This window comes from Centropristis striata, chromosome 7 (assembly GCF_030273125.1).
Source record: "Centropristis striata isolate RG_2023a ecotype Rhode Island chromosome 7, C.striata_1.0, whole genome shotgun sequence".
Classification (NCBI taxonomy): Eukaryota; Metazoa; Chordata; class Actinopteri; order Perciformes; family Serranidae; genus Centropristis; species Centropristis striata.
Genome location: NC_081523.1, coordinates 23,438,501 through 23,456,028, shown reverse-complemented (window position 1 = coordinate 23,456,028; position 17,528 = coordinate 23,438,501). Strand labels below are relative to the sequence as shown.

Sequence of the window (17,528 nt, the reverse complement as noted above, 5' to 3'; positions counted from 1 at the left end):
CCATCAGTTGTACCCATTTCTACATACCGACCCAAGTTATGGTTGCAAATGTATTTATTCAACATTGAAGTAAGCAAAACATTTCAGCACACATGTAAAATGTAAAATTAATAAAAAATACTTCAGAGTGAAATAGTTCATTGTGGTGCAGACAGCAGTATGTATATATACTATGCATGTCTTGTCCTTTAGGAGACAGTCAAGCTAGTAGCCTCTCCTTCCCCCTGATGGGCCAGTAGCACTCCATGAATGTTCTGAGAGACAAAGAGAGAGAGAAGTTAATAAATAGAGGTAAAAAGAAGGAAAACAAGATAAAGGTGAATCTTCATGTAGGTGTGAAAATGTTAACGTGCATGGTGGTGGACAGTCTGGATGATAAGTATTTGTGACTGATCGCAGCAGCAAAGGGCAAGTGATGTGCTATTTTTGGACACTTTTGTAGGGGAACAAATAACAAATAGATGAGTCAGCATATACACTTACTAGAAGCTGGTAGTGTGTTGATGTCTCCATCAGGCCTTGGATGTAAGGATGCTGAGAGAGAACGGAGAAGGGGACACAGTCCTCAGGAGTGTAGCCCAGCTCTCTGAAAATATGCCCCAGTTGCTAGAGACCAGCAGAAATAAATATGATTACCATGACGAAATAATGTGGTTAATAATTCCACTTAGAAAATGCATTTTATGTATATTTCCTTTTCATCTGGGAAAAAAGGTGGGGCATAAAAAACGTTTTGGTTATTTTTTTTTTGTTATTGATGTTATAATTGATGTGATTGTTGTTATAATACACCTGACAAGAGGGCAAGTGCACCACTACCACATGTTCTAAATTTAACTAAAAGCATTCATGTTTTCTTCCAGTATTAATTTCCTCATGCACCCTTAAAGTAAGCCAAGTACAATATATTGTGTCTGTGTTTGTGTTTTTTCACCTGTTCTTAAGTTATAAACACAGGAGAGAAGACAACACAACATTTTGCAAACCCAGAAAATCAATGCATCAAAAATATTAACAGATTTATTATACAACACCTCAGTGTACTCCTCCCGGCTTTGGCAGCCTGGAGGAAGGGGAGTGGCGTCTTTCATATTGATGACTCTGTGGCAGATGACAGCAACGAGAGCTGCGATGGAAACTTGCTGCTCCCAAAATGAACTGTTTGATGCACACGGAGTCTCTTCTTCCTTGTAGTCTCCATCCAGTTCTGAGGAGCCCAGCTCTGTAGCTTCTTCTATACTGGGCATAGACTGTATACACAACACATAATGATATTGCCATACTGATATGCATTAGTTTGTACTGGAGATGTACATTCTTACATGTTTAATTACAAAACAAATTGCCAACCACTAGAAAACCCTTAGGCATGCTCTCACAAAAGTATTGTGGGCATTATTCAAAATACTGTAGAGAGAAAATGAAGAAGAAAAAGTGCTTTTGCAATTACTTTCTACTGAAAATTTAAATTTTTCTTTGTACATTAATTTCCTCACCTTGACAAGATGGCCCGGTGAGGAGAACATGAGATGTTGTCCCAGCATGACACTAAGTGCTCTGATGAAGCCCTGTCTTGGGTTAGGGTGGGCTGCAAAGTACTGCAGCATTGACATATAGTCCAGTCGAGATGGAGAGAAAGAATGGTCTGCAAACAGCTTGAAAAAGAACTGAGAAGAAAGAACAGACACAAAGGTTACAGTTAATTTATTGTATTTAATACATGTTTTAAATTAATTCCTGTGCACAAAATTTTTATGTTTTATACCTTTATGTTCGTTCATTTCTTTTATCTTCATTCTTTTTATGTCTTTAAGTTGTTTGTTACCATGACTACTTGAATTTCCCATTTCTGGAATAATAAAAGCTTACACTTAATTGGAATTAAGTTGTCAGGCTTTGCAGGTGTTACCTTGTGTAGGTTTGCTAGGCGGTCATAAGGTAGAGGCTCAGAGGGGTCCTCTGGGACAGCCAAGACACTCTCATTGGAAAACCACAACTTTGTCTGGTGAAAAAAAAGAGGAAGGGGAGCTACAGTTTTCAATATGTATTATATGACGTAAACAGTCACGTTGACTTTAACCCAGGCCTGCTTGGGTTCTGAATCATAATTTATAGAATAAGTCTGAGTTTGTGTCGGTACAGACCTGTAGGTACTGTTCCTCCTTTACATAGCCTGTGTTGCCAATATCTGCTGCCTTGAAACGTTGTAGCACAACCAGCAGCTGTGACAAGGAGGGAAATGGCCAAGGGAGGGCAGCACTGAGCAGAAACTGACGCCAGTCTATCAGCTCATTGGCGTCCATCAGCAGAGATACAATCTCCATCAACTGGGGACAGGAGAGAAAAAGACAGTGCTCCTCTAAGCTATCCAATGTGTCTTTTATGGAAACTGGACATAATGCAGGAATGTGTCGTGTCTTTTCTCTGCACTGTGTTGTAGTTAACAAAGTGCTATTAAATCATATACTATTTTGTTAGCTGACTAAAATTGCTTATATACTGTCCTCCTAGTGGCCTTGTCATATTATTTGCTGCTTTTAGGCAAAGAGAAAATAAGTTATTACCCAGCTTTGTTAACATGAAGTACCTGTGTTTCATCTGTGTTAATCCAGGGCTCGGGTAAGGTGTTTTTGGCCATGTTAACAGAGATGATATCCTTGAGTAAACTGGAGAACTCAGAACTGGATATGAGGCCTGAGAGTCAGAAAGGAAGAAAAGGATAGATGTATAGATAGCAGGATGATTAGACCCAGTACACTTGTCCTCCCAGTATTGACCTGATGGAGCAACGTTGCAGAGCTGTTGGTGGAGTGACTCCAGCTGAGTGATGGTTGGGGTGGACCGTGTTGGTTTCTCCAGAGGAGGTGGACAGGGAGGGGGAGCTTGGCTAGCCACCATGTGGCAGTCTCCATTCAGGTAGAAGTCGGTAGATTCCTGTAGAAGAGAAAATAGAGAATCTTAAAGTAGAAGGTTAAAGAGACTGCAGTCCTTCGACAAATGTCATCTTGCATTAGCTACCCTGTAACTGAGCACCACACTATACCTACCTGGTGTAGATATAAACCCAACTCAACTTTATTTGTAAAGCACTTTAAAACAACCACAGCTGCAACAAAGTGCTGTACATAAACAAACAGAACAAGAGACAATAAAATAAATAAAATGGGAATAAACACTAAAATAAATAGTTTCATTGCTTTTTAAAAAACAATCAATACAATTATAAAGTAATTACGTACCAACACCAGTTCATTCTGCAACTCAGCCGCAGCCTCTATGTGGTGGCGAACTACGTCTGCTAGTTGGTCAATACTAGAGAAAGGGAGACAGACATAGATACATCGTCAAACATATTTTCTATGCAGACAAGGCTATTAGAAATTATTAATTCACCCACCCTTGGCTCTGATAGCAACATAAGCTATTTCAAATAAGCTCTTGGCTATTACCCTTAAAGTCAGAGAGGTGGTGTATCTCACCACTTCCAAATTCAGTCTCAATCAGACCCATCCTGGACATGCTCTGTTTTCCATACAAATACTCAAGATGATTATAAAGCATAAAAGGGCCTTATGCCCTGGTCATCTACACCCTTTGAGCCCCTTTGAATCCACCCTGAGGGGTTTACTGTATCATACCTCTTCATTTCTGCAAGATAGTGTGTTTCTAACCACTTCTCCATGCTGCTTAAGGTCTGTTCTGCTCTGCTCTGCAGGGATTGCACCATCACCAGACCATGACCTTTCACCAGCGCAATGCGCACCTTTGCTGCATTCTCTGGAAAACACATAGATTCACACAGGAAGGCAAACCAAACAGAGGAACACAACTATATAAGCATACTGATGTGTGTATATATATATATATATATATATATATATATATCTATATATATATATATATATATATATATATCATATTACACAGTTTTAAGAAAATGAACAATATGTTAATATACTGATTAAATATTGTATAATAATAACTATGTGCACACACCCTCATGATCCAGCGCAGCTGCATATTCTTTATGTATTTTGTTTCTGGCTTTCTTATTCTTGTCATCAGCTGGTGCAGGGCTAGGTGCCGGAGGTGGGGATGGTGGACCTGGAGGAACAAGATTTGAAGAAAGACAACAATGTAGAGGGCCTACTGAAACATACAGTACATGTTGGAGAGTAACTCTATGGTTTTCTTAATACTGTGGCATAGATATACCTTTTGTTTTTTTTGAGGACTGCTTCCTTTTTTCCTTTTTGTTTGCACTCGCAGATGCCCTCTCCTTCTCTTGTGGTCTCTCCTTCTGTTCTTTCATCTCCCACTGGTGGGCTTCTGCTGACACCTACATACACGTATAAACAACACACATTAGGAAAAAAACTCTATATACCTCCGTAATATCATGCAAACTCTCACACACAAGCATTACCAATTTGTTGATGGTTGTGAGTGCCTCCTCGTAGTCGGAGACCAGTTTTTCATGGGGTGGCTAGAGTTAACAACAATAAAGGTCATTGTCTTTGACTATAATATAAGTATATTAGCACAGCATCAATCATCTTTTTAGTTAAGTGGCAAAGTTTGGATTGTTTAGAGGTACAATCTCACCTTTAACTGCATTTCAATTAATTAACAAACCAAAACAACTTTATTCTGATTACTGTCTTATAGGGTGGTACAGCCTGAAACAGTTCAAATAAACAAAGATAGCAGAGTATATCATAAATATGGTTGTTCTTTATGAGCAGATACATTTTGAAATAAGAAAATAATGTACAAACCAACTGTGAGAAAGACTAAAATAATGAAAGTAAATGAAAGGTGCATAAAGAGAGGCAAGAAGGAAAAGGCTTTGACATTACCTTGACAGGTTCTGTCTGACCCTGGACCTTAGAATCAGGATGTCTGTGGAGGAGGCAAAAGCAAAAGTGGAGGAAACTGTTTATATGTGTGCGTTTGTGCTGATGAGCATTTAGACTTTGCGGAAATGACATCAACAAAAGTAAGCTTTCACTTTCTGCACTCATTATTCATAAACTATTCACAGTTATGTCTCTTTTTTTGTTTATTTGTTGAACTAACATGGTTCGGTTGCTAATATTAGTGTGTTTCTTGCCTCTCGTCCTGATTATTTTTTTCTGGGGGTTCCAATAGGGGGATACAAGCCAACTTGGAGGGTAGCTCAGGCATCACCTGTTTGTGCATGCTCAAATAGTAGACTCTGAGAATACAGAGTGTGTCCTGGAAACGGTCCAACTCTACCTACACAACACAAACAATCCAATATTATATTTTTGTCAGTCAAATTGAAGAGATATATAGCAGACATACTGTAAATGTCATACCATAAACAATATGATGATAGAAAGGAAGAAATGACACATGCACAAAACACACAGAAGGAAATCGTCTATAACATGAGCTTATTAACTACAGAATTTAAATTGCCAAAAAGAATAAACATCTTTAAAGTTACCTGCATGAGAACAGAGTGGTGGTTGACGAGGACAGCAGTGTGTTCCTCCAGCCAGCCATTACCCATGAGAGAAGACCTCTCGTGCTCATCCTCTTCCTTACGCTTGTCACTGATGTCCCACAAACGTTCACGCAGTTCCTGGACACATATCAGAACATTAATTTATTATCTGTAACCACTTATCTTAACTTGGATCCTGGGGGTGGCGGAGCCAATCTCAGGTGACACTGGGTAAAAGGCATGGCAATTTAGAGTCACATATCAGAACATCTCCATTCATTTTATATTTTAACTTTTAAGCTTCCATAATCTGTATAAGCATATTTGTTTTGTATTATATTATAAATTGTTCTCACATCCAGCCTCAGATGCAGTTCTGCTTTGGTTTCCACATCTTCTCTCATATCATCAGATATGCTGTTGAATTCCTTCTGCCAATGAGTCACTAACTCCTGCTTCAAGTCTGGACGCCCCAGGTAATGCTTGTACTCCTCTCTATGGATACAAATGTGATGTTTTTTTAAAAATGTTATCAGATATACAGGTGTAAAGATACATGTATAGACATGTCCAGGTAGGTAATAATGTAACTTCAGCTATATTAATTCAAATATAAAAATGGAGAAAAGACAGGTACAGAATGTATCCATTATGCAAATGTTTAGTTATGTTCATTTATGTATGTGTTCATTCGCACTAATTGTACAACATGAGATCATCTCTGTTCACACTACTTCAAAGACCTGGCAGAATACCTGATGTTGAATAGGTGGCGGTTAATAATAATGCGTTGTGAGCGGAGCTGCTGCATCACAGTCTTTACAGAGTTCACGTAATAATCACACACTGTGTCCCAGTGGGAGGACAGGTACTCTGGGATTTCCTGCAGATAGAGAAGGGGAGTGGGAGAGACGACAAAGCAGGGACAATGGGAGGATAGAGGACTATAAAACAAAACAATACATGCTCAGTGTAATGCAACAGATTTCACAAAGATGTCACATGATATGTATTTTTATATAATCGAAACAGGCACTGAAAGGCAAAACAAAACAGGTAGGAAACCACAAGGCCCACAGGCAAAATAATGTAAAGGGGCCACCTTGTGGTAACCCTAAGTAAGTGCATTTGAATGTCATCACATGTGGCTGACAAATCAGATTTTTCAGGGAAGAAAGAGATTAGGTGTGCACTTCCAACTCCAATAAGCAAAACAAATGTAATTAGAAATGTTGTCTTACTGTAGGAAGGGGTTCATCTACATAGATCCAGATGGATGAAGCTAGGCAGGGAAAGGCACCGTCAGGAGGGTTCATGTGGTCCTCATTGGTCACTGAGGAAGTTGAAGCTTTCCTAGAGTGCCCTATTGATTAGCCAGAAAAAAAGGTTTATGAACAATCACTATAAATAAAGTAATATTTAATTTATGTTAATACATGATTAATAATTGATATTGTGTTGTTTGATTTCCATTGTGTATTATCTTAAATAAGTTAAGATTTGTCAGTAAAATGTTCAATAAAGTAAGGAACCAACCATAAATGTATGACCCTATTCTTTGGATTTACCCCCAATTTCAAACAAATCTGTGGCTGAGCAGGTGAAGTTTGTATCAAAACACTTACGATATCAATTAAAGTGTGTCTATATTCTGTCTGTAAAAAATACATGTACAGCTTAGCATCCACTAAGTCATTATGAGTTTGAAAACAGGTCTAAAACACATTATGTCCCAGTCAGTAGATAAAATGTATACATTTAAAACAGAACTTATTTTGTGACCAGAAGTGACTTTAAATTAACAATTAAAATGTTTAACCAACAGAATACTGATTAAAATCACCTCTGGAGTGTGTGTCAACTTTGGAAAGTGACTTCACACTTTGAGCTTTTTCCTCCTTAAGGCTGGTATTGGTCTCTGTGGGGCCAGGGGCTTCGTCTGTGAGTGCCAGAGGTTGGTCTACTGGAGGAAGTGTAGCTGGACAGGGGGGCTCTGGAGCACTCTCACTGTCCAACACTGCATCTTCAATGCAAGGAGTGTCAAGAGCTGCTGAGGAAACAACAAAACATGTTGTTTTACCTAATTTTATGGAACAATGAAGAAATTACTAAAACCACTGCTAAATACTAAAATAACAACCAGTTACCTTTCTGTGTTTGCATCATAACTTGCTGCAGGACAGACTCCATCTTTTTATAAAGCTCATCCTCGTCTACATTTGCATCAATACGGACCAAAATATTTTGCTTTCCACCATACCATTCCTCTAGTTTTGGCCAAGTATCCTGAAAAGCTGTGATCCTTGAAGGGGGGAAAGAAGGTAAGATATCAGGCACAAAGTCATGTGGTAGCAATTGTGTGTTCATTTCAGTTTAGTTCGACAGTTTTAGTCTCCTTTTTTTTGCTACCTGTGTGGAACTTGTGCCAGATACATGTTCTTGTCTGTAGGATTGGAGGTTGTAGCGGCAGCATTAATGGTATCTGCACCAGGTTGGAGAGCAAAAAAAACACATAAACAAAAAAAAAATGCTATTTACATTTAACTGTTCACTTGTATACAAAGTGCATACACACAATCTAACAAATAAAGTTTTGTTGCAGATACAAACATTCCATTTAACTTCCCCTAGTGTGATATACCTGTCTGACTAAATGGACGTCTGATCACACACTCATCAGGAATATCCAACAGCAGAGCTAGGTCCAGTACAGGTGGTGGGGGTGATGGAGGTTTGGGTGAATTAGGATCAGCAACAAGGTTTGTCTCACTGCTTTCAGCATCATTCTCTTCATCTACAGACCCACCCAGGGCTTTCTCTAGCAGATAGGCCTGGGTAATGTCCAATGGAAAGCCATCTAGGATCCAACCTGACTGAGCTGGAACCTTCCTAGTAAGGACACAACAAATATTTCACTGTGTAGATTGTACCATTGACATTTCTGAAATGCAATGCATATATGGTATAATTAAGATTACACAAATTACTTAATTCAAAATACAGTATCTTATAGCAATACAAGTTATGTGCTTACCTTATAGCCTCTACTATGATGTCCATTAACAGCTCATTAGGGATGGCATTGCCTTTCCTCAGCTCTTTTTCTGCAGCCGATCCTTGCATGGCCCGGGTAGACAGCTAGATAAGGAACACGTGTAAGCAGGCAAAGAGTAAAGGTTCCATTATCAAGAAAATGGGTTTAGATTGTGTTTTGTGTTTGTTATAAACTCAAGGGTTTATTACTCAGTATTTCAAACTATTACATTCTCCCAAAACGAATTAGTTTATCGGCAAGGAAACAAAATTCTACTTATTTTATTTTCTAAATTCTCTGGATACTAATAGATTGAACACAGGTTACAGTATGTAAAAATAAATACAAGATAGAGTCAGGAGATCACAAACACTTACTCTGACATCACTGTCTCTACTTTCCTCTTGAGTGTCAGGTGCTGAAAATAATGAAATAATCAGTGACATATTGCACCAAACAAGTAACTGTGTGAAATACTTAATATGCTGTGCATTTAATAACAAGAAATAAAATAGCAAACTGTAATGTATAACATAAGAAAGTATTGAAAAAGGATCATGAAGGCTTCAGTAACACACCAGGATTCAGTGATGTGGAGGATGTAAGGACTTTCTTATTGTCTTTCTCTCCCTGCTGCTGTGCGACCTGTACATTTTGACCAGAAAGGGATGTTTTAAAAGGTGAAATATTTAAGGACCTTTAAGGTCATGTGTTTACAGGTTTATACATTTTTTGCACCAGCACGAGAAACTGGAGAGATTTTATAGCCCTGAAAAATCCTTTAAATGGTAAATGGAGTCACTTATATAGCGCTTTTATCCAAAGTGCTTTACACCACACACTATGCTCATTCACCCATTCACACACACATTCATACTGGTGGCCGAGGCTATCCTACAATGGTGCCACCTACCACCATTGGAAATTCATTCACACACCGATAAACGCAGCATCTGGAACAATTTGGGGTTCAGTATCTTGCTCAAGAATACTTCGACATTTAGGCTGCCATGGTCAGGGATCGAACCACCGACCATTCTGATCAGTGGATGACCACTCTACCAACTGAGCCACAGCCGCCCCCTTTAAAAAACAAAATTATGTGACAAGATTAAGAAGGGATACTACTGAAGTTACAATAATGTTAATACTGCATCTGACTAACCTGCTCTCCATTCCGATAAGCATTCAGTGCCTCTTCAATCAAAGTGTCAGCTGATAAGACATAGATGCCATGTGCTGAAGTGGGAAACAACAACATACTCAGCAATAAATAATCCATACAATCTTATTTCACATTTTTTGTATATTGCTTCAGTAAATACATACATAACTGGTGTGAAATTGTGTTTTTGTGTATGCTTGAATCTGTCCCTTGTACCTTGAGCAAACTTGGCCAAGCTGGTGGTCTTGCCAGAGCAAAACTTGCCCAGCACACAGGCTTTGAGGGTAAAGTGGGGAAATGAAGGCAGGGAGGGTTCCATGATGGGTTGATGAACAATGTTCCTCACACGCTGGACAACATGTCCAAGAATGTGGTTGTTGGTCAGGGGTAATTTGGTTTCTCCTGCTTCCTCCGGCCATGCCCACTCACCTACCATGTTCTGACAAACATGACATATGGCGAAGATGAAGAGGATCTTCAGCATTTAGACACTTCATGGCTTCAGGGACAAGTAACTTTGAAAAAAAATATATAACTTGGTTCCCTACTTCATGTATAATCATACCTGATAATAGAAGGAAAATCTGCATTTGTTTGAAAATGTGGGTTTGACCAGCATGTTATTAAGTCTACACAGACAAGCTACACGTAAGTGTGCGGGGAAAACACTTGTACAAGCACAATTTAAAAAGCACTGCACTCATGTTTCAAACTCACAGTGTATTCATCATAGTCCTGGTTATTGAGTATCCCCTGCTTCTTAAGCTCTACAGGGTCTAGTGGGGTAGAGAACTCAAACTCTGGCTGCTGGCACTTTATCGGCTCATAGAGAGGCAGACCCCTGAACAGCAATTCCTTCCACTCTCTCATCAGCTTCTCTGGAATCAGACTGGACATGACAGCAGAAGAAAAATAACAGAAGGAAAATCTTGATTTAATGAGTGCAAACGTCCAAATTAACTTAAAATAAATCAAATTAGTTTTTTATTGAGCCTGAAAATGATCAAACGTTACTGTATTTTAAAAAATGAAAAAAAGGTTAGGATGTGAGCTGATGTAATGAATGTGTAAAACCTAGGTAGCAGGTACAAAATGAATGTTGTGCAAGGTTGTGTTGGCTGTGCACATCTGTGAACATTATGTATTTTTTGATCATGAGAAGAAGCAGACAGGATGTTGACATCTCCTGATTTTATTTGACCACTGGTCACTTTTGCAAGGTTTCCAATATTGGTTTTGTACAACATTACACAAAAACTTGTCTTCAGTCAGATTCCCGTTTGTCAATACTTTCCTAAAATGCCTTTTTGCTTCCCAATAAAAAGATATAAAAACAATGAAACCTCCTGTCCTGCAATCATGTATCCCTTCACCTGGTTTTTCCTGCCCACCTCCTCACCTGCGGCTCATTCTCTCTTCAGTCCCTCAGTACTTACACCATTCATTCATTTATTATCCTTCTGCTTATCCGCACTCGGGTCGTGGGAGCCTATCTGACATTGGGCGAGAGGCGGGGTACACCCTGGACAGGTCGCCAGACTATCGAAGGGCAGACACATAGAGACATTCATGCGCGCATTCACACCTACATGACAATTTAGAGTCACCAATTAGACCTAAGTGCATGTTTTTGCACTGTGGAAGGAAGCCAGAGTACCCGTGAGATGCTGACACGGGGAGAACACAGAGAAGAGCCGCAGTGAGGCAAGAGGGCTTACCACTAGACCACGTGTAGCCCCAGTTTAGAAACCAGTTTAGTTTAATTTACAGTGTGCATTGTTCACCCCTTGTATTATTAATTTCTTAACTAACCACATAATAATTTCTAAAAATATATACTTGATTACTACCAAGGGATGCAATTTTTGAAATGTTCACATATTCATCAATTGATTGACCAAGAATCCGTTTGGATGTTTCAAGCCCAAATACCATCAGCATGTTTCTACTGCAGCATTAAAAGCAATTGTGTTACGTACTTCCCAGTGAGCAGTCGATATTCTCCAACCCTGGTTGCCATGTCCACTATCTGCTCCAAAATTTCCTTGCAGCTCTTAAAGTGCTTCTCGTATCTGTTCTGTGCTCGCTCAGCAGCAATCCTGTTACAGAAGTCAAGCTCCTTTCTGATTTCTTCAGCAAGATCCAACTTAGCCTGCCGAGTCAAAGCCTACACCAGGCCCCAGTCAGAAAGATGAAATGAGTGGAGAAGGCATGACATAAATGTTCCTGGTAATCACCACAGTTGTAGGTAATAATGAAAGATGAAAGATGTTACATAGGTCATTTATTCTGCCAAACAAATTACTAGGTGTTTTTGTGAAAAAAATGGCTTGAAAGAGACACTAACTAACAGACATCAATTTTTGGAATCAGTACATTACTGATATTGGAGGTTGCAGAAAAAAAGGGTAATGGTAAGCTTTGTTACCGATTGTGTAACTGATGTTTAACAGCAGGTAACGATTAATTCACTTAACTAGTTTTCCAAGAGACACAGCATCAATAATGCCCAATTAAAGTTTTCATTTGTATTTTACATTGATAATATGATTTTGTCCCTATGTCATCTCTCAGAAAAAAGACCATTTCACTCTTTAGAGTAAATGGCAAATAACCATAGAATCTGAGGCTCAATAGTGCCACCTAAAAAGGTGAGCTTTTTCAGGTGGCAAAAATATTGACTTTACATTACTTAGCTTCTGTGCCAGTATTCCTGCCTGCTTCTCCAAACTGGAAGCGTGCTGACCATCATCTCCTGTAGGTAATACACTTACTGTGGAGAAGTACCTCATACAACCTTAAAAAAATCCAAATTATCCCTTTAATAACACCATGACCGTAATTGACTACAACATACTGAATATTTAACACTGAAACCATACTGGACCATGGCTGTCATCTTTGCAAGGCATTTATCTGCCTCCTTTTCAACTAAATCAGTCATCTACAAGTATTATCACTGGAAGGACATAACATGATTCATACCCTGTTGATACTATACAAACTACCAAAATCCTACCACCCTTTCCACTCTCTCCCTTTGACAATACTATCATTGAGATAGCCTAATACAAAGTGACAATAGCGCGGATTATTCTTCTTCCGTATTCATCCTATCTCACCGCCTCCCTCTCCAGAGCTTCCTGGAAGTCCCTCTCTCGCCGCTGCTGGTACTGCTGCTCTCTGAACAGGCGGTTCTCCCGAATCACATCCTTCTGCACACGTATCTGGAGAAGCTGGGCTGCCATACGCTGCTCCTGCTGAGTCAGACGTGTCAGACGCTTAACCAGCTGCTCCTCTCGTCGTGCCTCCTGCAGGTTGAGGCAGAGGTGGCTGATCAGTTGACTAATTTTTGGTTAATATGACAAATGTCAAATAACAGACTGTGTTAGGTCAAAGAAAACAGGATTTGTAAGATTTATTTATTCATATAAAAACAACTTGATATGAATGACTGGACAGAGATTATTCAAGAAGAGAACCAGACAGTGCTGAATTAATTCTCCCACCTCTAAGTGAATACTTAAAATTAGATCTATTAACATTTCTCAATCAGAGGAGAGAAGTTTCACCTCTTGAGCTTCATGGGCCTTGAGCTGCTCCACCAGAAATCTGTCGAGTCTTTTCTCTCGCTGCTTGCGAGCTATAGCATTCTCCTCCAGCCTCTGTCGGATATCCTGTATATACTTGCTATTAGATTGCAATGCCAGCTTAATCCCACTTCCAGGGACCTCACAGCCCTGGCTGCTGCCAACAAATGGAAAATCTCCAGGGAATGGCTGGCCACTAGAGTTAAAAAGGTTCAAATCACATGTATTGTGCTAAATATTTCTGGTTGATATAAAACTAAATTAATTCAAACATTTGTACTACATAATAATAATACTAAATAAATACATTATCAATGTAGTTAATGTTTCCTTTTCTCTCACCTTGAAGAGGAAGCTAAATCAGAAATAACCAGTTTCTTTCTTGTCTCAAACCGGGCTATTTCAGTCTGGACTGTCTGCATGAAAAAAATGAACAGAAATTACATTAATACCAAAAAGACCAAAAAAAGCCTGTGTGACTTCTTTGTTTTCAATTAGGACACATGGGGAACAAATGTGCTGTAAGAAATTCTATGACTTGTTGTCGAGCCTGTGGCATGACAATTGCCTTAGAGGCAGTATTGTAAAAGAGGTCATAGGTTGAATTTCCTACTAAATCTGAAAAAACTCATGCAGAGATATTGAATTAGAATAATCTTCATTCTGTAAACAATAACAGGTAAAAAATTAGGGCCAGGACTTTAACGCATGAATTAAGATTAATTATTACACAAAAATTAACACGTTAAAAAAATTGACGCATTTTAATCACACTTATTTTTGCACCGCGGAACGTTTCTCACTGAATGAGTTTCAGGTGCACCGATTATACTGGAGCACCAACTAGCGTTCATGAGTTCAGACAACAACAAACCACAGTGAACATGAACGAAGAAGCTGATGAGACCGCATTGGTTGGCCCCGTGGATGATGGGAAATTTTGTTACAAAAAACGAACGGATGAGCATGGTTGTGTGCAAGTTATGCAACAAGGAACACGCATATCACCGCAGCACATCGAGCCTCAAGTATCACCTCAATGCAAAACATATAGCAGCTAGCATGGACGCTAGTGTGTTTACAGAAGGTCTACCTACCTATAGGCTACCTGAATTTCTGAAATGTACTATATTTCTAAATATGCTACTGCTACACTTAATGGCAAAAAATGCACTGCTCTGTTGGACTTGAACAAAAATAAACAATATTTTTGTTGCTTAAGCTTATGTCATTATTCAATGGTATACTAAAAATCTATGTGAAAAAAAAAACTTCTCACTGTTCTCAGGTCAAATATTTATATGCGATTAAAATGTGATTAATTTAGATTAATTAATTACAAAGCCTCTAATTAATTACATTTTTTTTTTAATCGAGTCCCGGCTCTAGTAAAAATTAATAAAAAGCTATTAGTTTTGAGAAGAGCTGGGAACATCTGACAAACTTAGAACAAACATGTACACAAGTTGTGTAAAGTATAAGGGACTTATATCTATACTTAAGGCCCATTGTCAGCAAGCACTGGCCTCTGAAAACTCTGAGGGCACCCCTTTATAGCCAAAAATGAAATCCCCTCTGTGTGTTGCAATTATCACATCATTATTTTATCTGGATCACACCTGGGCTTGTTGTTCTCGGCGTTGCTGCTGACGTTGTCTCTTCTTTAGGTTGAGCTGTGAAGTGTATGGAGGTGGCTTGGGCACCTGGACCATAGCAACCTGGTTACTAGTTATGTCATTGTGCTTCTGACGACACATCCGCAACTGCAACATAAATAGTTACCCACTCATTAGCATGCACTTTGGTATGGTACTACAGTAATGTCTAATACCAAAATATAGGAAAGAAATGTATCTGGTTGAAATTTGTGACTGAGAAATAAGATGTAAAAAGTTTATCAAATGTAAAATGTAGACTGCTTTAAAGTCTAGTCATACATTTTGATCTCAAATAAATACACAGAAATGTATTACAATACTGCATTATTCTTTCCATGGTCTCCAGTACCTTATCAATATTCTTAATTCTCTTCTCATCCAGGACTCCGAGTTGTCTCTTTTGCTGGCTGAGATGGGTCATCACAAGCCTGTCGTTCAGTTCCTGGCATTTCTCCTCATAGTGCTGAGATATTTTCTGTAGCTTCAGCTCTGCATCACGTTTTACCACTTGATGCAGTCGCTATGTAAAAGGAAAGATGAGTAAAAATACATGCTTTTGTAGATATTAATAGAAATATATTGAAAGACTTAAGGGCAGTCTTTTCAGTTAGTATTGGCACAGAGCAAGACAGAACACAACATGATGTTGCCTACAGAATCAATAATACACATACATCTATAAAGTTCCCCTTACATCTGAGTAGATCTCATGCTCTTTTTTGTGTAAGCTAGCATTGGCTGCAGGCTGCATGATTTCCATCAATGTGCCGCTGATTTCTCCTTTTTTCTTCTTTTCAAGTGAGACATAGAGTTGGTAAAGGAGACGTGTGGCAACACCCTGCTTCTCCTGCATCAGATCCTGCGCTGTATTTATGTCGAAGGAGATTCCCAGTAACTGTAGAGTGGGCTCAATGCGGGTAAAATTATTCAGTCTGGAGATTGAGGTGCTGAGAAGCAAGGGAAATTGCCTTTAATAATTATGAACACTTTTAATGAGCTGGAGAAGAAAGCAAAAGTTAGCTATTTTCCAGCAACTAAAAGCAAAGGATTATTGATAGATAGTCAAGTAAGTAAATGTATTTATATAGTGCAATCAAGTGCAACAAGTGTTGACCCATCCAGGTGGAAGATAATCTGCCACAATGCAGATAAACATGATAAATAAAATAAAATATGCAAAAAGGACAATGATAAATAATGCAATGTTGATATTGATAGTGAGAGAAGGAGAGAGGGCAACGTACTCTTTTTTCATAAACATACTGAAATCATTCTGCAACTGGTATTTATGCAGAACCTCCCCAATTAAGTACCCACTGGAGAAATCCTTGGCAAAGGTCTTTGGGTCTGTGAACATAAACACAACAGCACAAACTGACATTTTAACGTTATATTTGCTGGCATTAATGTTGCTTAACGTTACAAGCAGAAAACATACTGTACAACCCTTACAGTAGGTCATCAGAACTAAAGCCGGATTAACCACATGGGCAACTGGGCAATTGCCCAGAGGCCCTGGACCTCTAAAGGGCCCAGGGCAGTGTGGTCACGAGCAAAATATCTGGTTATCTCTCGCTGATATGTTAAACTGTCCATCAGAGCCGTTGCTCAAAAATGAATTTTGAGGTGACAGGATGATTTCTGTTTAAAATGAGCTGAGGACCAAAATGCTACTTGATTCTAGATTCTTGATTTTTGTTTGTGTCTTGTCTTCCTCTGTGATGGCTCTATCAATTCAATAAATTCGTGCTGCTGGGAATAGGTGTTGGTAAATAAATGTTGGATGCTTTGAAAGTGTTTGCCTATTTTTTTTGTGGAAATTGAGGACACTTCCTTCCCTGTCTTTTGTACGGGGTCCTTGAGTGCCAAGAAAGGCGCCTTCCAAATAAAATGTATTGTTATTATAAGTGGTGCATTTGTAGTTCTATGAGCGTTTGCACATCTGTACATGAAAATGCACTTGATGACAGTTAGTTATTGATATATTAAGTATATTAACTGTATATTACTGTAATTTATTCTGTATTTTGCCAGATTATGGTGATTCTGGGGTCGTGATGATGGGGCCCTTTAATATTGTTGCCCAGGGTAGAGCAAAGTGTTAATCTGGCACTGATCCGAACCATTTAACGTAAAAATGAGCATTTGTCTGGGCAAATTTTTGATTGTAAACGCGACACAAAACTTGCTATAGATGTGAAGCTACAACAGCTCATACATTGTCAGTTTTGAAAATTCGCATGCCTTTTTCCTTTTAAAGAGTCAAAGTAGCCAGTTAACGGTTAGCAGCTAACGGTGACTAAAGCACCGAGATAGCACAATGAAGCTAGTAGGTAACTGGCTAACGTTAGACAGGCTATAACTTTCAGTCACACTTACCAACAGCTTTTGACAGCCGGAGCTCCTCGTTCAGCCACTTGCACAATATATCCGACATCTTTGTTCTTAAACTTCACCTCGGACTATATACTACCTAATAATAATTGACATGTTAGTAGGTAATAGTACGGCTCTTTAGCTCGCCAATAATGGTTGGAATATAGACAGGAGCACAGGAAGCCCAGAGGTGCACCGTTGCCATGGTGACACTTCAACAGGGTTGCCCAGC

The 17,528-nt window shown here is 39.0% G+C and overlaps 1 protein-coding gene across 3 annotated transcripts; it reads right to left on the bottom strand.

The window, feature by feature from the left end:
• Positions 1-36: 36 nt before the first annotated feature.
• Positions 37-17,508, bottom strand: spef2 (sperm flagellar 2). Of its 3 annotated transcripts, none has more exons than XM_059337863.1 (38): positions 17,300-17,508; positions 16,165-16,267; positions 15,615-15,867; positions 15,270-15,440; positions 14,882-15,025; positions 13,605-13,678; positions 13,245-13,458; positions 12,795-12,983; positions 11,652-11,839; positions 10,390-10,561; positions 9,889-10,111; positions 9,673-9,746; positions 9,086-9,152; positions 8,885-8,925; positions 8,508-8,611; positions 8,115-8,362; positions 7,883-7,955; positions 7,621-7,775; positions 7,317-7,523; positions 6,715-6,836; positions 6,229-6,356; positions 5,830-5,968; positions 5,474-5,611; positions 5,114-5,259; positions 4,860-4,902; positions 4,427-4,486; positions 4,216-4,339; positions 3,997-4,104; positions 3,639-3,777; positions 3,240-3,312; positions 2,778-2,934; positions 2,588-2,694; positions 2,145-2,327; positions 1,910-2,002; positions 1,497-1,667; positions 1,035-1,250; positions 484-606; positions 37-254 (listed from the first exon to the last, which is right to left on the bottom strand). In XM_059337863.1, exons 1-38 carry the CDS (start codon positions 17,355-17,357, stop codon positions 189-191), a joined length of 5,094 nt encoding a protein of 1,697 aa, XP_059193846.1. In that variant the 5' UTR covers positions 17,358-17,508; the 3' UTR covers positions 37-188. The 3 variants fall into 3 exon arrangements, with proteins under 3 accessions (XP_059193846.1, XP_059193848.1, XP_059193847.1); XM_059337865.1 differs by having other exon boundaries at positions 3,672-3,777; XM_059337864.1 differs by having other exon boundaries at positions 7,317-7,520.
• Positions 17,509-17,528: the final 20 nt, after the last annotated feature.